General features: G+C 33.7%; 1 protein-coding gene across 4 annotated transcripts in view; it reads left to right on the forward strand.

Moving 5' to 3' along the window:
- Window positions 1-17,218, forward strand: part of LOC125661095 (uncharacterized) — a 32,880-nt gene extending 15,662 nt beyond the window's left edge. Inside the window, exons 2-6 of one of the 4 annotated variants that reach the window (XM_056148100.1) lie at window positions 11,239-11,577; window positions 13,498-13,677; window positions 14,910-15,026; window positions 15,382-15,526; window positions 15,957-17,218. In XM_056148100.1, the coding sequence (XP_056004075.1) occupies window positions 11,239-11,577; window positions 13,498-13,677; window positions 14,910-15,026; window positions 15,382-15,526; window positions 15,957-16,107 (932 nt within the window). In that variant the 3' untranslated portion in view covers window positions 16,108-17,218. Of the gene's footprint in view, window positions 1-11,238; window positions 11,578-12,356; window positions 13,678-14,909; window positions 15,027-15,381; window positions 15,527-15,956 lie in introns of all 4 variants that reach the window. The other 3 variants (XR_008798244.1, XM_056148101.1, XM_056148102.1) reach the window with 3 other exon arrangements.
- Window positions 17,219-20,200: the final 2,982 nt, after the last annotated feature.

Below are 20,200 nucleotides of genomic sequence, written 5' to 3' on the forward strand. Positions count from 1 at the left end.
TACTATGAAGAGATTAAAAGAGAGGTGGCTAGATCACTTGTATGGTGAGATTCATTTGTGGCAAGAACTGGTATGATGTCTTGAGTCAGAAAGCACTGGAATCCACTAGGAATAGTTTTAGATCTATGGAGCGCCAAAATAACAAACTCAGATATTTGAAGATATCTTTAATTATTTGAAGATATTATTAATTCATTTCATGCACGCAACATTGCAATCAAAGATCTCTTCAAATAATTAATGATATCTTCATTTGAATTGAATTATTGATATCATTATTTATTCCACTGAATTGATGCACACAATAATTTAATTATTGCTCTCCTCAAATGAATTATAATTTAATGATACCAACAATAGAATTAATGCATGTTACAATTCAATTGAAGAGAGCAATAATTCATTAATGCTAACATCACTTAATGTGCGCAATAAATGGATTATTGCTCTCTTCTATTGAATTAATCATATCATTAATTAAATTGATGCGTGCAATAATTATGTTAGTGAGAGTAATTATCTAATTGAGATATAATCCTTAATTAATTCGACATATCCACAACTGAATGAATGATTTCTTTAATTGAATTGTTGCTCTCTTTTTAAAAACAAAACAACGATGTGCGCATTAATTACTTATGAAATTGCCCTGTATATATAATTAAAAAGATCTATTGAATTAAAAGAGATAATCAAGTCATTCATACAGAGCTCTAAATTAATTTTTGCAAGCAATATTTCCACCACATGGATATTATTGGACTTCAATTATTTGAGCTTATGTAAAACATTAAGATTTTAAAAATCATCCTGGTGAATTTGTATTACAAAAGTCATGAGAGGACACGTCCAGTTTTTGAACAAAAACAGAAAGTAATATATTCCCTTGAATTTGGTCATCCCTGTCCTCAGTGTGTTTCAGACGTGTTTAGTGGGAGGGGGGGGGGGGGGGTCCAACACGTTTAGCGGATATTTAGTTGTTGGCATGTGGCGGGAGCGAAACCAGGAATTATCCAAGGGGAGGACGTAATGAGTGCCTAAAGCACGAAATCTCTAAACAAAAATATCTAAGATGAAGGAAAATCGTGATTTTTGGGGGTTTTCTATTACAATTTTGTCCTCATATTTCAAAGTGAGATGATAGTCAAAATTGACATAATTTCCATGTACATATCATAAACATGTAGATATTTTTGTAACAGTATATGAAGGAATCTGGAGCAAATCCTGATTCTGAAGTTATATAAACTGGTGTTATACACCGGATTTTCAAACAATTTATGGTTTTTGCAACGTTTGATTAAAGTTTTCTGTAAGGCCACATCTATGTAGTTACATTTACACAGAATGTTCATGAAAATGTTACCTTTTGGAGTGGAATTAAGATATCGCGTAACATTTTTTTTTTACAAAGATATCTAATTTTTATCTATATCAAAAGTCAACAAAAAAACTTAAAAGTAATACAAAAAATGTATATAATTATTAATACTTCTTTTAGATCTTTTAGGCACTGCATTATACAGAATTTTGATTTTATTTATCATACTTTTCGGTTGAATTACTACCGAGTCTGGCCCGTACAGCATGTATTGACAAACGAGGGAGTCTATAATCATAGAAGTATGTATATCAGGGAAGTCGTTGTGGCCGAGTGGACTTACGCACTGGTTTGACAATCTTGCTTGGTGGTGGGTGCCGTACGTCGCTGGTTCGACCCCGGGCTGGGGCGAAAATTTTCAGTACCTAGTTGTGATTATTTAGTGCTTTATATATATATTATATATATATATATATATATATATATAATGATAATTATTATAAGTTATTATTACAATTAAAGTTATCATTATGGACACTACTACCCCTCCCCCGATCGGTCGCGGTAGCTCAATGGTAGAGAGTTCGCTTCGTAACCGGGAGGTCGTGAGTTCAAGCACCGTTCATCCGCAAACCCAATTTTAAGACGTTGAAATTGGTAGTGTCAGATTGCTCCTTCGCCAAACGCTCGATATTTAGAAGTGAGAATCACGGATCTTTTAGATGTGACCTTATAAACGTAGACCCCTGGTCGTACATGTAGTAGGTGTTCGCACGATATTTCAAAGAACCCTCACTGCTACGACCTTGAACCCTATGGATACATTGGATAGGTACTCCGCTTAAAGCTGGTTACGTCTCAATATGAATAAAATATTCTCGACGGGACGTAAATTATATAAGCAATCAATCAATACTACCCCCCCCCCCCTTTTGTTGTTGATTTTCTTAAGGCGATAATTTCAACGAAATGTGTGGATTCCCTGTCTATCCCATCCCAATTTCCATTTATGTAATCGTTTCACACTTTTTTGTAAGTTTTAGAGATTGGCCTTATGTATTTAGCGTGGTGAGAATGATTGTTTGGATGTTTCAAAGTGTTTGATTGCCCGTGTGTATCAGAGTGTTTAACTGGCCGCGTGTTTCAGAGTGTTCAATTGCCCGTGTGTAAAGGAAAGTGTTCAATTGACCGTGTGTAAAGGAAAGTGTTCAATTGACCGTGTGTAAAAGAAAGTGTTCAATCCCCTGTGTGTAAAGGAAAGTGTTCAATTGCCTGTGTGTAAAGGAAAGTGTTCAATTGACCGTGTGTAAAGGAAAGTGTTCAATTGCCTGTGTGTAAAGGAAAGTGTTCAATTGACCGTGTGTAAAGAAAAGTGTTCAATTGCCTGTGTGTAAAGGAAAGTGTTCAATTGACAGTGTGTAAAGGAAAGTGTTCACTTGATAAGCAAAAATTCAAGGAGTGAATAAAACTATATTTCACAAATTTCGACCGCAGCAATGTCTTCTATGTTGTTTTTAGTACCAAATAGTAAATTTTCGTACTAAAATACCAATAACTGTAGAAGTGTTCAGTTGCAGGTGGGGAGTTAAGGTGTTCATTTGACACGCGTTACACGTATGTGTGTGTGTATCACTGTTTTCATTTTATTTTCACATTCGTGATGATTTCAGTTGGATGTATATTCAAAACAATATTTGTTTCTTCTACTAATTTTTGTTTCAATGACTGATATTTCAATGAATACTGAAATGTTTTTCTCTCCACGTTCTACTGGTTTTCTGGAATATACCATGTTGGCTATAATGTGTTTTATTTAACTAATAGAAAAAAATATACAAAATACGGTGGAAATTGTAAATAGTTGCTTTAATTTTACTGCAAAAACATAAAGGAAAAGAGGAAGAAATCGACACACATGCACATTTCTGCACGTATGTACACATGGTTTATGCTATCACTATTGATCTAGCTGCAATAATGTAGCCCTCTCTGATTTTTTTTTTTTTTTTTTTTTTTTTTTTAGGGAGAGGGCTACAACTCCTTAGGATCTCCGTAATGGTGCAAATGCGGGAGTGATTCACTCCCGCAACATTTGCGCTCATTCTAAACATTTCCTGACTTTCTTTACGTAAATAAAATGATATTCTATGTTTCTTAGTCAATATATAAATTTACAACCTGCAACTTTAGATTTGTGAGGCTCTATTCTACCGTTTTCAACAATTTCGATAAATCCCAGTTTCTCGATTCATATTTATGCGCCATGTTTGATGTACTGAAGTTTCAACTTCCGGTTGTCAAGTCATTTGCATATGCCATATAAGGTGGTATTTACATCAATGGACAAGTATGGAGGCGAAAGCTATTTCGTCGGTATTGAGAAGGTTTGAATTTAATATCAAGTTAAAAACCGAACAGCAGAGTGTAAATTCTTTCTGCAACAATATGATTTTCTTTCCTTTGTCGAAGTGGCTCGAGTAACTACATTTTCGCGCTGATTGTCAATGTTTAGGCTTTTCATTAGATCCACCTACGAGATCTCGCGATAACAAGCATGGCGGAGCAGACGAAGAATTTTGCATGCTGTACATTATATTTAATGAAAAACACCTTTATTAGACATGCCCGAGCACAAAGTTGGTACTCCTTTTGGTGTAAACAACATTTGGGACCAATACACAGAGTTTATTATCGGTTATTCATAAAATTATTTTGCACCATTACGGAGATCCTATGGAATTGTAGCCCTATCCCGAAAACGTCAGAATAAAAAAAAATTGGATTGGGCTACATTATTGCAGCTACTATTGATCTTACATTTTATGTGACCTTGTTTTCTAGTTGAATTTCATTCTCCCATATTCTTTAACATATATCAAAAATATGTGTATATTAAAAACAAAATAATGACACTATTGAATATGAAGATGATGAAAGTTGTGATATGTAACATTATATTCCCCATGTCCGAAGTAAAGCTCTCTTGTTCTGATTCTATAAAAAAAACTACTTGTGTTAAAGTACTTTGGAAAATTTGAAGTCTATCTATGTTTCAGTTTACTCATATTTTAAAAATGGTTTGATGGGTATGGATACATATATTAAGTCATTTATTACTTGTTACGAGGAAGATATGTTTTTCTCTGAAAGATGCTTATTTACACAACATATATGAAGTTTGTTAATTTCCAAATAATTGTCACATGACCCTGGCCGTGAAAGTGTATATTAAGCGATTCATTATAGAATTAGCATCTATTTGTCTATTGCTAGCATCCGTCATTTTCACTTCAGTTGTGAATACGGAATATCGGAACCATTATTTCGTCTCCAATTCCGTCGTGGTTTTAATATCTGGTATGTCCAACGAAATCGCGTTTTTTGCGTGAACTTGGGCAACTTTTTCAGTAAACAAGCACATGTAACTTACTTACTATCAGATATAGTGAGTTTAAGAACAGTTTAAAGTCGTATTTGAAAGTTGAGGGGTGGGAAACAAAAGAGGGGAAAAAAGCGGCACCCGTTATATTAATATGAAAAATCTTAGCAAGAAAAGCAGTTCTGCCCATACTCCTAAATCATAAAGGGGGTACCCTTTAGTACATGTATGAGTTCCATCAATTTAACCTTGCATTAAACACTACCATTCAACGCTAATATTAACTATATCAAATGACCAGTTAATAAATCGATCTTTGCATGTACTAATAACAAATGTATGTGATAATTTAACGCGATGTCAGGAAAAAAAAAGGGGGGGGGGGGATCTGGAGATCTTTTGTTTTGTCTACGCTGTCTAACTTCAGTAATTTAATCCAATCTATCATGTTTTCGTACCAGGGCATTCATTTGCAACATTCTGAAAAGTAATCTTCAAACCAGGCAGATATTTTTGTATCAGAGATGAGTTGTCTTTAGCCATCACCAATTTGTATGTACAAGAGTTGCCCAAGTGACGCATAATTTTTACAACTTCTTTTTCTGAAGAGTTCCAAAAATTTCTAGTTCCGATATCCCGTATTGCTGAATATCATTATGACCGTCAATATGTATATACCCCGTGTTTATGATAGGAATAACATATTGGATCATGAAATTTACAATTTTGGTAAAGGACACCTGTTCTTATTAAATACCTATAATCAGAATTTAGTATCAATAGCATTACCACCGCTGCAGTGGTCCAGAGGTAAAGTGTTCGCTCTGTATGCGGGCGGTCGGGGTTCTAATCCCGGCCTCGACAGACCTAGTTCGTTAAACAGGTAGTGACAGTTCCATCACCAAACTCTCGGCATCAGGTGTGAATGTCACGGGTCCTCGGAGATGACCTTTAAAACGGATGTCCCGTGTCACAGTAGGTGTGACACGCTAAAGAACCCTCACTGCTCAATGGCCGTAAGCGCCGAGCATAGGCCTAAATTTGAAGCCCTTCACCGGTCTTGGTGACGTCTCCATATGAATTAAAATCATTGAGAAGAACGTTAAACAAGATACAATCAATCAATAGCAATTAAGGCTATGTTATTCAAATATTTGACAAATGAACACTTTATACCCTGTTTAGCTCCCACCAATCTCCCCAAGGCAAGGGTTTCTGATCCGCTCTGCTCCGCTCCCCGGATAATTAAATGCTCTACATGACTATGAATTTTTTTCTCTTACAGATGTGATGTTATAGAGAAGAACATTTTTGGTAGAAAATATGAAAACAGTTGTAATGGTAGTTTTCGGTATAATGTGTTCAATTGTTATTACTCAACTAACTTACTGTTGTGTTCCAGTTAAATAGTGTATGAAATATTTTAGAATACAACTGAAATGAAACAAATCAATAGTTTGATACATATATGTAAGTCACTTATAATAGACTGGAACAAACAAACTGGACAAAAAAGAAAATTACACATAACCATATACACTAACAAATGCCACATGTCAAAACACACCAATAATGCAGGATTATGAAACGCTTTACATCCATTTCATTACCTTACCAGAAATCATTTAAATACACATATAAACATGTATCTGTATGACTTGTACTACAGAATCCAGTGCATAATTATCTGTAAATAGCAATCATACCATGAAAGTGGAATTGTTTTTTGTAATCAATAATTAAGTTATTTTCAATTCAAAATCAGGTTGGAGAGAATCTGAATCCAAATAAGTCCGATACATACATGTATAACTGAAAACAAAATTTAGGACGTTATTTAGAAAAGATGTTCATCACGCAATATTACTTTGAAACTGAATACTTCGTCATCAACAAGAGTGGAGATAGCTCATTTTTAGCATGAAAGTTAGTGCAAGAGGATATACTAATTCAAATATGATGATGAAGTAGACTAACATATAAGGATGGATTTACATGTAGCAATTGTAGTGATTGTTTGTTATACGTACATCTAAAAAAACAAAAACAAAAAAAAAAACAAAAAAACCCAAGAGTTTGTACACAGGTACATTAAACGCTGTACTCATCAACTTGTGTGTATTACACTTCTTGTGTAAAAGCTCATATTCATATTGCAAAGGAGACTCATCCGTTTGTCTGAATGAGACATAATACACATTGCTATTGTTCTAATTTTATAAAATGCTAATAACCTTAGCAAAAAACCATAAGATTCGAAGCTTGTGTAGGAGTTCTGATATGAAAAAAAAAAAAAACGTAACAGAAGTGACTCGCAATAAATTTGCTAGATTTACAACATGTAAATGTAGCTGAATGAGAATCCCAAATTAGGCACTGAAAAGTTACAAAAGTAATTGTCAAACGGTAATGTTCAAACAGCTGTTAGAAATAATGAAGAGGCATCTCACCAAAAAACTAAATGCATCTTTTTTATATGAAAATATCGTTTCGCGAAAACAAAATGTGGGGACAGGTAACAACGACAGTACATCCATGCCCCTCCCCTTCTTCATCATTTGTACGTTCGGAAATAAATGTAGCATATGCATGTCATTGTCAATTGTTTGTTTGAAGTACAAAGAAATGGAAAACACGATTACTTTTCGTTGTATGTAGCGTGCTGTGGACAGCAAACCATTTCACATTCATGCTTGACACAATGGCAATGTTTATCTAACACTTGTTCTAAACATATGTATTTCAGTATACAACCCTCGTAAAATTCCACACTGTGTTTTGAATACTTGAAACCGGGGTATTGTCTTCCATAATATAATATAATATAATATAATGTTGTACCTTTTATCTTTTCCTTGCCCCAAGACTATTATTTTTAGTCTCATTTTTGAAACTAAATCACGAAATCAAATTTGATTGTGTTGACGATGATTCTGAAGAATATCTTGGTCGTTTAGAAATAATAAAGTAAGCTAAAGTTACACCGTTGGATCCTCTAAATTTCTGCATGACCGACTTACATATATGATCGGGGAAGGTGTAAGCAGTTACGCAATATCATCCTTCTGAGACACCGATCTCTGTCCTTCGCTGTCAAAGCATAATCGTGCATAAATTCTTTCTCGTTCACAATGGACGCGGATCAGTTAATGTTTTACTGGGGCATACCTAATTGAAGACCTACGGGTAATTGAAGACCTACGGGTAATTGAAGACCTACGGAAGACTTACAGAAGACCTACAAAAATATGGGTTATATACATCAAAACTTATATGATTTTCTGATTAAGCATGTCTCAAATATAAAATAAACACAAACAATTTCGATAAAAATATATTTATAAAGCTCAGTATGAGTTTTTTCTATTAGACGACCTAGTGCAAGAGCGATAACTCTCGTTAATATATATCTACAAATCAGCTGTTCCATTGTTATTCATTTCTGTTATTTTTGGATATACAATTTTGAAACATTTTTCCGATCTTTTAACAAAGAAATGATTATTAATTGAACAGCTGATTTGCAAGTATGACATTTATACGAGTTATCGTTCTTGCGCTAGGTCGTCAAGAGAAGAAAATAGTTGCCCCTACCCATCTTTGAAAATACACTTTAAAACTTATTTTTATCAAACATTTTTGTTTATATTAGATATTTGAGACATGCTTAATGAGAAAATCATATTAGTTTTGATGTAAATAGCCTATATTTTTGTAACTCTCCCGTAGGTCTTCAATTACCTGTAGGTCTTCAATTAGGCAGGCCGGTTTTATTGTGCTGCACACATTTTTGCTGCGTCGGACAAAAATTTTACTGAGTCGGAACAGCAGCCAAAACACACGTGGAAAACCCTCCTGACTCGTGTATAGGTTAATGCCGTGGCTTCTAATTATAGATTGCACCATGCAAATTGATTTTTCTGGCCTCTAAGCGCCATGCGAAGGTAACAATGCAAAGGCACCCTAGCTAAAACGGTTTCATATACATATTTTTATTCAATTTTAAATTTTGAATCACTTTAATTATTACAGACGCAGATTCAAATGGGAATTTTAACTGAAAAATGACCTGCATCTGTGTGTCACTTTCCCCAAGAATGAGGACAAAAATATCACCCTTTTTCTACATATTTTATTCACTGTTCAACGAACTGTATTTCCGGAAAAAATGCAAATGCAGATATGAATGTTATCCCCGTGCTAGATTGGTTGCAAAATTACGACTACTTTAAACACTACTTGTTGACTACAACGATGCATAATTCGCCTATAGGTGGCGATAAACCGGAAACATGATGACGAAAGCAAAATCCAACTGGCGGCAATAAGCGCTTAAGCTACGCTTAGCGCTTAAAAAAGAAGTCTCATCCAAAGCAATTTTAAAAAGGCTATACAAGCCTTTACATTGATCATTTTTAACCCACCATCTTCATATTGCTTTACGATTACCTCTGTTTTAATTCTATGTTGAAAATGACTCCACAAGAAAGAAACGAATAGTTTATCTATTTCTTTACAATAGCTGTCATCAGGATTTGGAATAGGCATAAAAATATTATTTAATAGAGGCAAGACCAGAGTTTTGATAACAGTAACTTTTTCTATTGATGTCAAATGTCTTTTCTCCCATTGATTTAAGATTGATTTTATTCTGCTTAGCTTTGGCTGATAATTTAGTTTTGACATATTCTGTAACTCTACATCAAAATTAATTCCAAGTAGAGTAAACTTATAAGTCCCCCAATTTAGATGAAAGTCTTTAGAAAGGCATTTAGAAAATTTATAGAAGTCAACTTCCCACTTCTCTTCCGGCTGATTCCCCTCCTTTGGAAAACTATGTTGTGTGCGTACAGGAGATATTATTTCTTTCTTAGATCTATATCATTTACATATGTCATAAAGCATTGTACATCCCTTAGAAGATTTAACTTACAGAGCATGTTTTGTACATTCTAATGGATACTACATGAGAGGTGTGGTATTTCCTCTGTCTGCTTATTCACTTTTTTATCAATGGATGTTGAGTGTACATGAATCAGTTTAAACTATCAACTGCAAACTTACAGATAAAGGATTGCATTTATCACAATTTTTTGTTTTTTAATTCAGTAATTCATTGAAGAAGTGCATGGTGACATGTAGAACGCCCCAAAGAAATCTTAAATCAAACAGCGAATCCTACGAAAAGGATTTCTATAAAGAACAAAAAATTAAGACTTGGAGTAGGAAAAAACCCACAAGTCCCTGGACACACTATTTCTGGGATAAGGTGTCTAAAAGGAGTAAGCATATCCTGTTGACCGGTAATACTCATTGTGAACCTTTTATCTTAATGAGAGAAAATGAGTAATCCGCTATCAATATCAAAATTGAAAGAACGGTCGAACAACTGATATGTAACACGCCAGAGGTCATTCGGCATAACGACAGGTCAAGAGAATCGAATAGAACTGATAGGAGAATTGAATATATCTATAGGGATATATCTTAATTGAATTATTCAGTAAACCATTAACTTGTTTAGATATACTTCCTCTGTTATGACGGCATTTGATAACTTTTCATAGTACAATGTTAAAAGATCAATGTCAGAGCAAGGGGTATATTGTAAGTAATTTCCAACCTTGCACGTGTACTTCCGATTTGTCTTCAGCAATATCCAAATTCTCAGTGCATAATCTGATATTGATAATGTTTCTCAAAAGACGTCATGACGGTTTTTTTTTTTTTAAAAAGTGACGATAACTAACAGTAATTAATCTCATACTGGTATAAGGCAACCAAAATAGAGGGTTGAGCAGATTCCATCCCCTGGATATACTAGAGGTGGGACCAGGTGCCTAGAAGAAGTAAGCATCTCCTGTCGACCAGTCACATCCAACTATAGCCCTGTCCCAATCATGTAAACGGAGTAATCCGCAGTCAAAATCAGACTATAAAAAACGGTTTAACAATTGAAATGAAACAGATCAGACAATTTTGACCCAATGGAATGTTGTATTAGAAAACTAGATTGTTGTAATGATGATGGAGTTCGCGAAATACTGACTGTCAGTGGTATTGTTGAAACCCCGGTAACATGAACCTGTATGTCAGTACTTTACCCCGATTTAAGCTTTTGTGTGTCTAATCAGTTTAATTTGATTGATTAATTTGAACATATTTTATTGTATAAGTACACATACAAATTTATTCTATTCAGTTTAGAGACATAAGCACACTCCACAGGCTAGAGTAGATTACTGTAAACGTATTATAATTGGGGTGTACGATATTTGGCGGAAATCATTTTTTCAACAAGTTAGCGTAGATTTGATTGAGCGCATTCCTGAATTACTTCAAACATCTAGATTTACGGATGACATTTAGCGATGTACTTGATTTAGCGGAAGCTGCGTTCCGCCAAAGGCGCTAAATAGAATACACAGCCAAATGTAATACATTTACAGTATTACTACAAACATATGGTTGTTACATTGGTGAGTATCATTTCAAACGCAAAAGGATTGTTGTAATCTGTTATTATTTGATTTTATAGCAAGGGTCATCTCTAATGTGACAAACCTAGAGGAGCTGAAAAAAGGTTTCTGCCACCAGGAAAGAAAAACTGTGAGGGTTTCCTTTGGCTGTGATATCTACAAGGCTACTGTTACAGTTGAAACATATGAAAATATGTTTGCCCAATGTTCAAATACCTCGAATGGTGTTTTTTGTTCTCCTAGAACATACATGTACAATGAAAGTAATGGAATACTCGAATTTAACTTCACGTTTGATTATTCACAACACGCTGGAAAATCAATGTGGATAAATTACACGTGTGACATCGAGAACAACGAGACGGAGTTTTCAGAAAGCCTTCCCTTGCGCCCATGCCGTAAGTACACTGTGTATTACGTGATTATCGTGACAGTGAACTGAATTATCAGACAGTTAGTATACATATATAGTAAGTACAATTTATGTCACGTGATTATAGTGACAACGAACTGAATTATGAGACAGTTAATATACGTGCACAGTAAATACAATGTATGTAACGTGATTATAGTGAGAGCGAACTGAATTATCAAACAGTTTATATACGCACAAAGTAAGTAAAATGTATTTCACGTCATTATAGTGACAGCGAACTGAATTATCAGACAGATAGAATGCGTATATAGTAAGTACAATGCATAACACGTGATTATAGTGACAGCGAACTGAATTATCAGACAGTTTATATAATATAGTAAGGACAATGTATATCACGTGACTATATTGACAGTGAACTGAACTATCAAACGGTTAGTATAGATATATAGTAAGTACAATGTATATCACGTGATTATAGTGACAGCGAACTGAATTATCAGACAGTTAATATAATATAGTAAGGGCAATGTATGTCACGTGATTATATTGACAGTGAACTGAATTATCAAACAGTTAGTATAGATATATAGTAAGTACAATTTATATCACGTGATTACAGTGACAGGAAACTGAATTATCAGACAGTGAGTATACGTACATAGTGAGTACACTGTTTGTGGACGTGACATCATGTGACTCTTGACAGGGAACTGTATTATTGGATAGTAATTTTTCCTACATATTCATATTGAATTCAAGAACTTTTGAATTTGATGCCACTTTTATTATTGCATATAGATTACATGAACGTTGGACTGATTGGAACGGGGTACGACAATGTTAATTTTCTTGATGAATAATGCGTCTCTTAACACTTAATATTATACATTGCCTAATTTGTATATGACCAATAAGAGACGAGAATGCGAAAAAGAATTAATTCATATAATAATGCTATTGATACATATAATAATCAATATTGATACTGATACAAACCAAGAATGATAGATATAAATATCTATTTTGTATTGCTTATAGGAGTTATCGTTATCCCATAAGCAATACAAAATAGATAGTTGGGCAAACACAGACCCCTGAACACACCAGAGGTGGGATCAGGTGCCTAGGAGGAGTAAGCATTCCCTGTCAACCGGTCACATCCGCCGTGAGCTCTATATCTTGATCAGGTAAACGGAGTTATCTGTAGTCAAAATCAGTGTGCCACGAATGGTCTAACAATCGGTATTAAACACTTCAAGCAACATTTGGCCCACTATTGATGATGATAAATATTGACAATGCAAAAAATACATATTGATAAATCTTAATTTATGCTAAACATTGATAATGCTAAAAATTGATAATGCTAAAAGTTGATATTGCTAAATTGATAATGCTAAATATTGATAATGCCAAATATTGATAAGTATTGATAATGCTCAATATTGATAATGCTAAATATTGATAATGCCAAATATTGATAATGAAAAATATTGATAATGCTAAATATTAATAATGTTAAACATTGATAATGCTAAACATTAATATTACTAAATATTGATGATACTAAATACTAATAATGATAAATATTGATGACGATAGGTAGTGTTTTCGATAGATATTGTTATTGATAAATATTGATAGTGAAAAATATTGATATTGATATATATTTACAAAGATAAATATTGGTACTGATAATATTGATGATAATGAATATTGATAATGATGAATATTTATATCAATGAATGTTGATAATGTATAACATTGATAACGATCAATACTGATAATGACCATACTGATAGTGATGTTATTGATAATGATGAAGTCTGATAATGATACGTATTGATGATTGCTGATAATGATAAAAAATAATAAAGAGGAGTATTAATAATATTGATAACATTGAATATATTGATAATGAATTATTTACCATTTCAAGTCTCAGGATTTATTGCATATGCGACCCACAATGACACACATGTTAACATCGTGTGTAAACATGCCGACTTCAACATGTCACAAGGTATCAGCATCGTGGATAACAGTACAGGCAACCATTTAATGACCTGTCAGTGGAATCAAAAACTAAAACTGCCTCAATGCCATCCCCAATCCAAAGGTAAATAATTCAACTAAATATCACCAGTACGTCAAATTTGAGTGAATGGGTATCAAAAGAGATAAATATCAAACTAAGCGTCATCATCAAGTCAGATTTAACTCACTGTCTTATCAAACTGTGTTATAAAGTCAGAAGTAGGTCACTGTTTTATCAAAGTCAGAAGTAGATCATTGCCTCATCAAACTGTGTTATCAATCAGAAGTAGGTCACTCTCTTATCAAATTGTCTTATCAAGTCAAAAGTAGTTCACTGTCTCGTCAAATTGTGTCATCAAGTCAGAAGTAGGTCACTGTCTCCTCAAATTGTCTTATCAAGTCAAAATTAAGTCACTGTCTCATCAAACTGTGTCATCAAGTCAGAAGTAGGTCACTGTCATCATCGATTCAGAAGTAGGTCAATGTCTCATTATCAAGTCAGAAATAAGTCACCACCATCAAGTCAAAAGTAGGTCACTTTTATCGTCAAGTCAGAAGTAGGTCACCGTTATCCTCAAGTCAGGAGTTGGTCACTGTCTCAATAAGGCATTGTTTCATTATCAAACTACCATTGTGGAACCAGATTCATACCATTACATCTTTATCAATCTTGTTACAAGTCATATAGTAGGTATGGTTACATACTGGTAATAGCGTAATGATAATTATATAATGATTATGATTTGATTGTAAAATGACTATAATTTTATAACTATTATAATGATAATAACACAGTAATAATATAATAATGATAATATCATGATAATAATGTTAAAATGATAAAATGATTATGATATAGATATGATATATTATAATGAAATAATGACAAGACTATAATGCTAATAATGCCACGATAATACTGATAATAATGATACTGTTTTGCCATTCAGTAAGAGTTTAGTCACCTTTTCGTTACTGTTTGGTCATCTTTCTGTAATTGACTAGTCCTATTTCTGTAACTGACTAGGCCTCTTTCTGTAATTGACTAATCCTCTTTTTCATCACCGTTCTGCAACCATTTATTCACAATTTTGTAACAGTTTATTCTCTCTGTAACCGTTTATTCATTCTTCTGTAACTGTTTAGTGGCATTTCTGTAACCGTGTATTTACATATCTGTTGAGTGAATGACATAACTTTGTCCCGTGGAAATTCCTCACTATCTTCACTAGAGACGGTTTGTCTCATATGAATGATTGTCAGCGTGAGTTACAAATAAAAAAAGGTACAGTCTTGGTATGGATTCCATTTTAGGACTCTCCACTGGTATAGATGGATTCATTACGGAATACAAAGCAGGATCAGGATTCATATGTACTATGGATGGTCAGAGTATTGGAGTGGATCTACATGCGAATACTGATATACAGTGTAAGACTTGGTGAAAACGAAACATTTTACGATATTTTATTTTGTTTTAGTGATGTTTATTTTGGTTTTACTGATGTTCAGGTTTCTCCTATTTTCTCTCCTTTTGTTATATTTATTTCTTTTATTTTCTGTCACAGTCTTTTTAGTTTTCCTCTTGTTTAAATCTGTTTTAGTTTGTTTATATCTATATTATTCATTGTTTGTTACAGTGTGGTATAGATGTTTAGTTTTTGTTTGATTTTCGACTACTAAAATTCATATCAAGTTAATAAATTGGCATCCGGAAAATTTCACTTTGGTGAATATATATATTTTTTTGTTTTGATGTTTTCTGCCACACACAACAATTTTTCAGTTATATGGTGGCGCCCAGTTTTTATTGGTGGGAGAGAGAACCCAGATACAATGCACCTGGGAAGAGACCACCGACCTTCCGAAAGTAAACTGGGAAACGTTCTCACTTACCGGCGCGAGCGGGATTCGAACCTGTGCCGACAGAGGTGAGAGGCCGTGTGATTTTGAGCGCAATGAGCGCAACTACTCGGCCACGGAGGCCCCTAACACACACACACACACACACAGATATATATATATATATATATATATATATATATATATATATATATATATATATATATCTTTTATGTTAAGTTTTTGAATAAAATGGTCCGGAGTTTACACATCGATAAATTCTTCAAAAAAGTGTTTGATTCTTATAATTACAATACATTCACTTTATTAACAACTGCAAAATTTGAATAGTTTCCCCACACTATGTTATTTGTTTTCAGGCGTGTATGAATACATCGCGTTTTTGGATTTATTGATGTGTAAATTCTTGTTCTGCTTTATTTTTGTACAATCAAAACAATTGTAATAAATAACATTGGAATTATTGCACTTTATATACACTATTGTTATATTCCACAGCAACAGCAAAAACAGTATTCCAGTCTGCAGAAAATGGAGGTGGTTATCTCGTTTCCTACATACTGCATATATTTCCACACCTCTGTGTTGCTGTGTTTGTGCAGTATACTGTTATCAATGTGTAGAGCTACAGGCACCAGAACAGAAATAATGAAGGATTCCTACGTTATCTATTGAACGAAATTTCAGCACTTGCAATGGGAAGGTGTCGAAATGTGTCAATAGATGATACCACAGAAAGCAAGTCTCCGTGGTGCAGCAAATGTGGCAGAATAAAGACCCTCTGCTTAAAGGTTGTACGTGCCGACCATAGTCTCAGATTTAACACCCCTTCACTGGCAATGGTCACATTCTCGAGCTGGACGTTCAACAATATATACCAACAAACTATCATCAAGCTATATATCTAATATGTATCCCTGATCGGGACATGGTGTTCACGGCGGGTGTTAGCAGTCGTCATAGGATTCTCACTCCTCTTAGACACCCGATCCCACCTCAGGTATACCCAACGTTCTTTATTCCTTATAGGAGTTATGAGACTGATCATTGTTCGTTATCTTCCCCTTTCATATCTTGGTGTAAAATAGAGCGTGTATGAAGATGTTTATGTTTGTGTGTGCGATGCAGTTGTATTTGTGATATAAGTTCTGAGAGACGTTATACTTATAAGTTTCTTATAAAAAAAAATGTATTTGTGATAAAGCTCTGAGAGATGTTAGAATGTTTGATTAGTTTTTTTTTTAATAATAAAATTTTTGTATATGTGACATGATTTCCGAGAGACATTAGAATGATAAGTGTGTTACAATAATACTTGTATTGGTGACGTAATTTCTGAGAGATGGTAGAATTATAAGTTTTGTTCTAATAAACTGTTGTATGTGTGATATAAGTTCTGAGAGACGTTGGAATTTTAAAAAAAAGTTTGTTACAATAAAATTTGAGTTTGTGATATAATTTATGAAAGATGTTAGAATTATGAGTTTGTTTCATATAATTTAGTATTTGTGATACAACTCCTGAGAAACGTTAGAATCATAAGTTTGTTACAATAATATTTGTTTTTGTGTTATAATTTCTGGAAAAGAAAAACACACGTTAAAATCAAAAGTATGTTACAATAATATTTACATTTTTGATATCTTTGAGAGACAGTAGAATTTATAATAAGTTTGTTACAATAAAATTTTGTATGTGTGATATAATTCCTGAGAGACGTTAGGATTATGAGTTTATTACAATAAAATATTCACATCCACTATGATTGTGTTTCTCATATAGATAACACAGGATTTATATAACACACAATGGCGACATAAGAAACAATTATCTACAGTTAGGAAAACAGCCCCCCCCCCCTCACTTCTTCGTCGCTGACTAACATACATAGGTTTAAATTCAATAAAACAGTGATATGTTCAAATGCACATTTTCATTTCATATAGATACGTTATATCATAAACATTAGACAACAAACAGGGCGGATTTAACTTACCGTGTAACATTAGACCACAAACTTTACGGATTTAGCTTACAATTAAACACTAGGCAAAAGACAGGGCAGATCTAACTTACAATTAAACATTATACAACAGACATGGCGGATCTAGTGGCCAATTGAATATTAGTCGATAGACAGAGCATATCTATTTTACAATTAAACATTAGACCACACACAGGGCGGATCTAGCGTACAATTAAACATTATACATAGAGGGCGGATCTCACTTAGAATTAAACATTTGGCTACAGAAAGGGCGAATCTAACTTACAATTAAATATTAAACGACAGGGTGGAACTATCCCACAATCAGAGATTACATAACAGACAGGATTTATGAGACATCGGCCGACATGTGATGCTTACTACTCCTAGCCACCTGATCCCACCTCTGGTGTGTCCAGTGGTCCGTGTTTGCCCAACTATCTATTTTGTATTCCTTATAAGAGTTATGAGATTGATCACTGTTCTTTATCTTTACCTTTCGTAGAGTAAATCACTGATCACTTTCGCAAATTCTATGGTCGTTATAACGATCTAGTTTTCAATACAGCCTATCATTGGGTCAAATGCTGTCTGATGTGGTTCATACTGATTGTTAGACCGATCATGACACACTGATTTTGACTATAGATACCTCCGTTTACCTTATCAAGTTCCGGGATTCACAGCGGATGTGACCCGTCGAGAGGAGATGCTTAGTCCTAAAACGCACGAGATCCTACCTCTGATGTGTTTAGGGATTCGTGTTTGACTCTTTCTTTTGTATTGCTGACATGATTTATTAAATTGATCATTATTTGTTATCTTCACATCCCACAATTAGTTTCAACATTCATTGCATTTAGTGTTGAGGGAGTGGGTGTCTTGGTCAAAGATATGTGAATATGGTTTTCTTGTCAAATATTGACCTCGCCCTAAACATTTGAACTCTTAATTTTTCTCAAACCCCATTCTCTGATTTTTTTTTATTTATTTCCAAATTGTACACCTCCATTAAATTCAAGATTATATTGGCATTTGTGACACAAATATATCGCCACACCAGTACTGGGCTTGAAAGTCAAAAGTACAGTGGAAGACTTTCCTGTTCGTATTTTCTGTATTCGGGGATTGGTTTTTAAACTTGTGTGAAGAATGAATACTTTAACTTCAGTGTTGGTTTCTAAAGGAGAGGGGTCTGTTAAAGGAGTTTAAATGCTAATCCGCAGGTTTTTAAATGAATTGTCATATTCAAAAATACAGTCTCCATCGGCATTGCTTTCTTCTCGTTCAAACCTTTTTTCCGTAACAACTGACAATTTATTAATGAATGATAGAAAATTTAATGCTAAATATAAATCTTAACATTTTGGTATTTTAAGTAGTGTTTATGAATAAATCATATGTTAAGGGGTTACCAATGGCGTTCGTCTTTTTTATATCTGCTGCACGATGACGAGTTTCTTTAATTAGTATTTGTGCTTTCATTGCTGGTTGTCCATGGTACATTAGACATAGTATCTATATTTAGATAAGCACGGACATTTGGGTAACCAAGTTCCGCTAATCTGGATAACTGTATGTCTTAAGTATTGATGCGGAGAAAAACGCTTACCACAAATCTTAATAAGTTTCGTTACAACAAGATAGTTCCGTTGACAATAATGAATTCATATTTTTGACGAGCATTGTCTTCTAGAAAACCAAACAAAGGACACATTGCATGTACATCTGAAGAGGTGGAACAATTATACATCACACGGCACTCTATTTCTGCTACAATACATACCTATAACGCCTGCATTACAGATAGATTGATTGTCACGCGTATTTTTTGTGATCACGTGTCATCTTCAAAATCTAAAGAAGAAAGGGGATTTCATTACATGTAGAATATTTATATCTGAATTAAATCTAATGTTTTGTACTGCTACTGAACGTTTCGTTTGGAGTTGGGCTTTAAATCCTCGATGTTTAAAGACATCTGACATGGCGATTATCAACATCGTGATCTGGATTGCTCTGTTTTTCCATGTGCGAGAAAAATATACTTTGTTCTGTTTCTATGGAAAACAATCATTTGTGAAAAATATGCAATGGGAAAATATGGTCTATGTATATCACAGTTGAAAGTAAGTAATGTTTGACATGTATAATTTTACGCAGTTAGATATGATCTGATATTGCAACTACGCTGATTCTCAATAGTAATTTTTAGTCTGAAATATTCTTATTTACACATTGATCAATACCGTACTTTTGAATTTCTCGAAGGTTAACATGAATGAATTTTTGATTGTAATCTGTTAAAGATGATCCTGGCCATCTTATTGTCTGCTCTGTGTTTTATTATAGGAATTATATATGTATTGGTTTAATGATAGCATACTCCATTCGACCTTATGTTTTAGACTAGGAATAAAAAGAAATGTAAATAATGGTTTGGGACATGTGGTTGAGATTTAGAAAAAATATGCTCTGGGCTCACGAAAATAAAAGTTAATACTTAAAAAATCACGAAGCGGTCTAAAGAAAAGTATCTACATCATATTTGAATGCATCGTCCACATGGTATTTTGATCTGCACATGGAATTACTTTGTAATATCCTCTCTCTTTTTTTCCTTTTATTATCACATTCATGATGATTTGAATTGGATGTATATTCAAACTAATATTTGTTTCTGCTACTAATTTTTGTTTCAATGACTGATATTTCAATGAATACTGAAAGTTTTTTTCTCTCCACGTGTTACTGG

This window comes from Ostrea edulis, chromosome 8 (assembly GCF_947568905.1).
Source record: "Ostrea edulis chromosome 8, xbOstEdul1.1, whole genome shotgun sequence".
Taxonomy (NCBI): domain Eukaryota; kingdom Metazoa; phylum Mollusca; class Bivalvia; order Ostreida; family Ostreidae; genus Ostrea; species Ostrea edulis.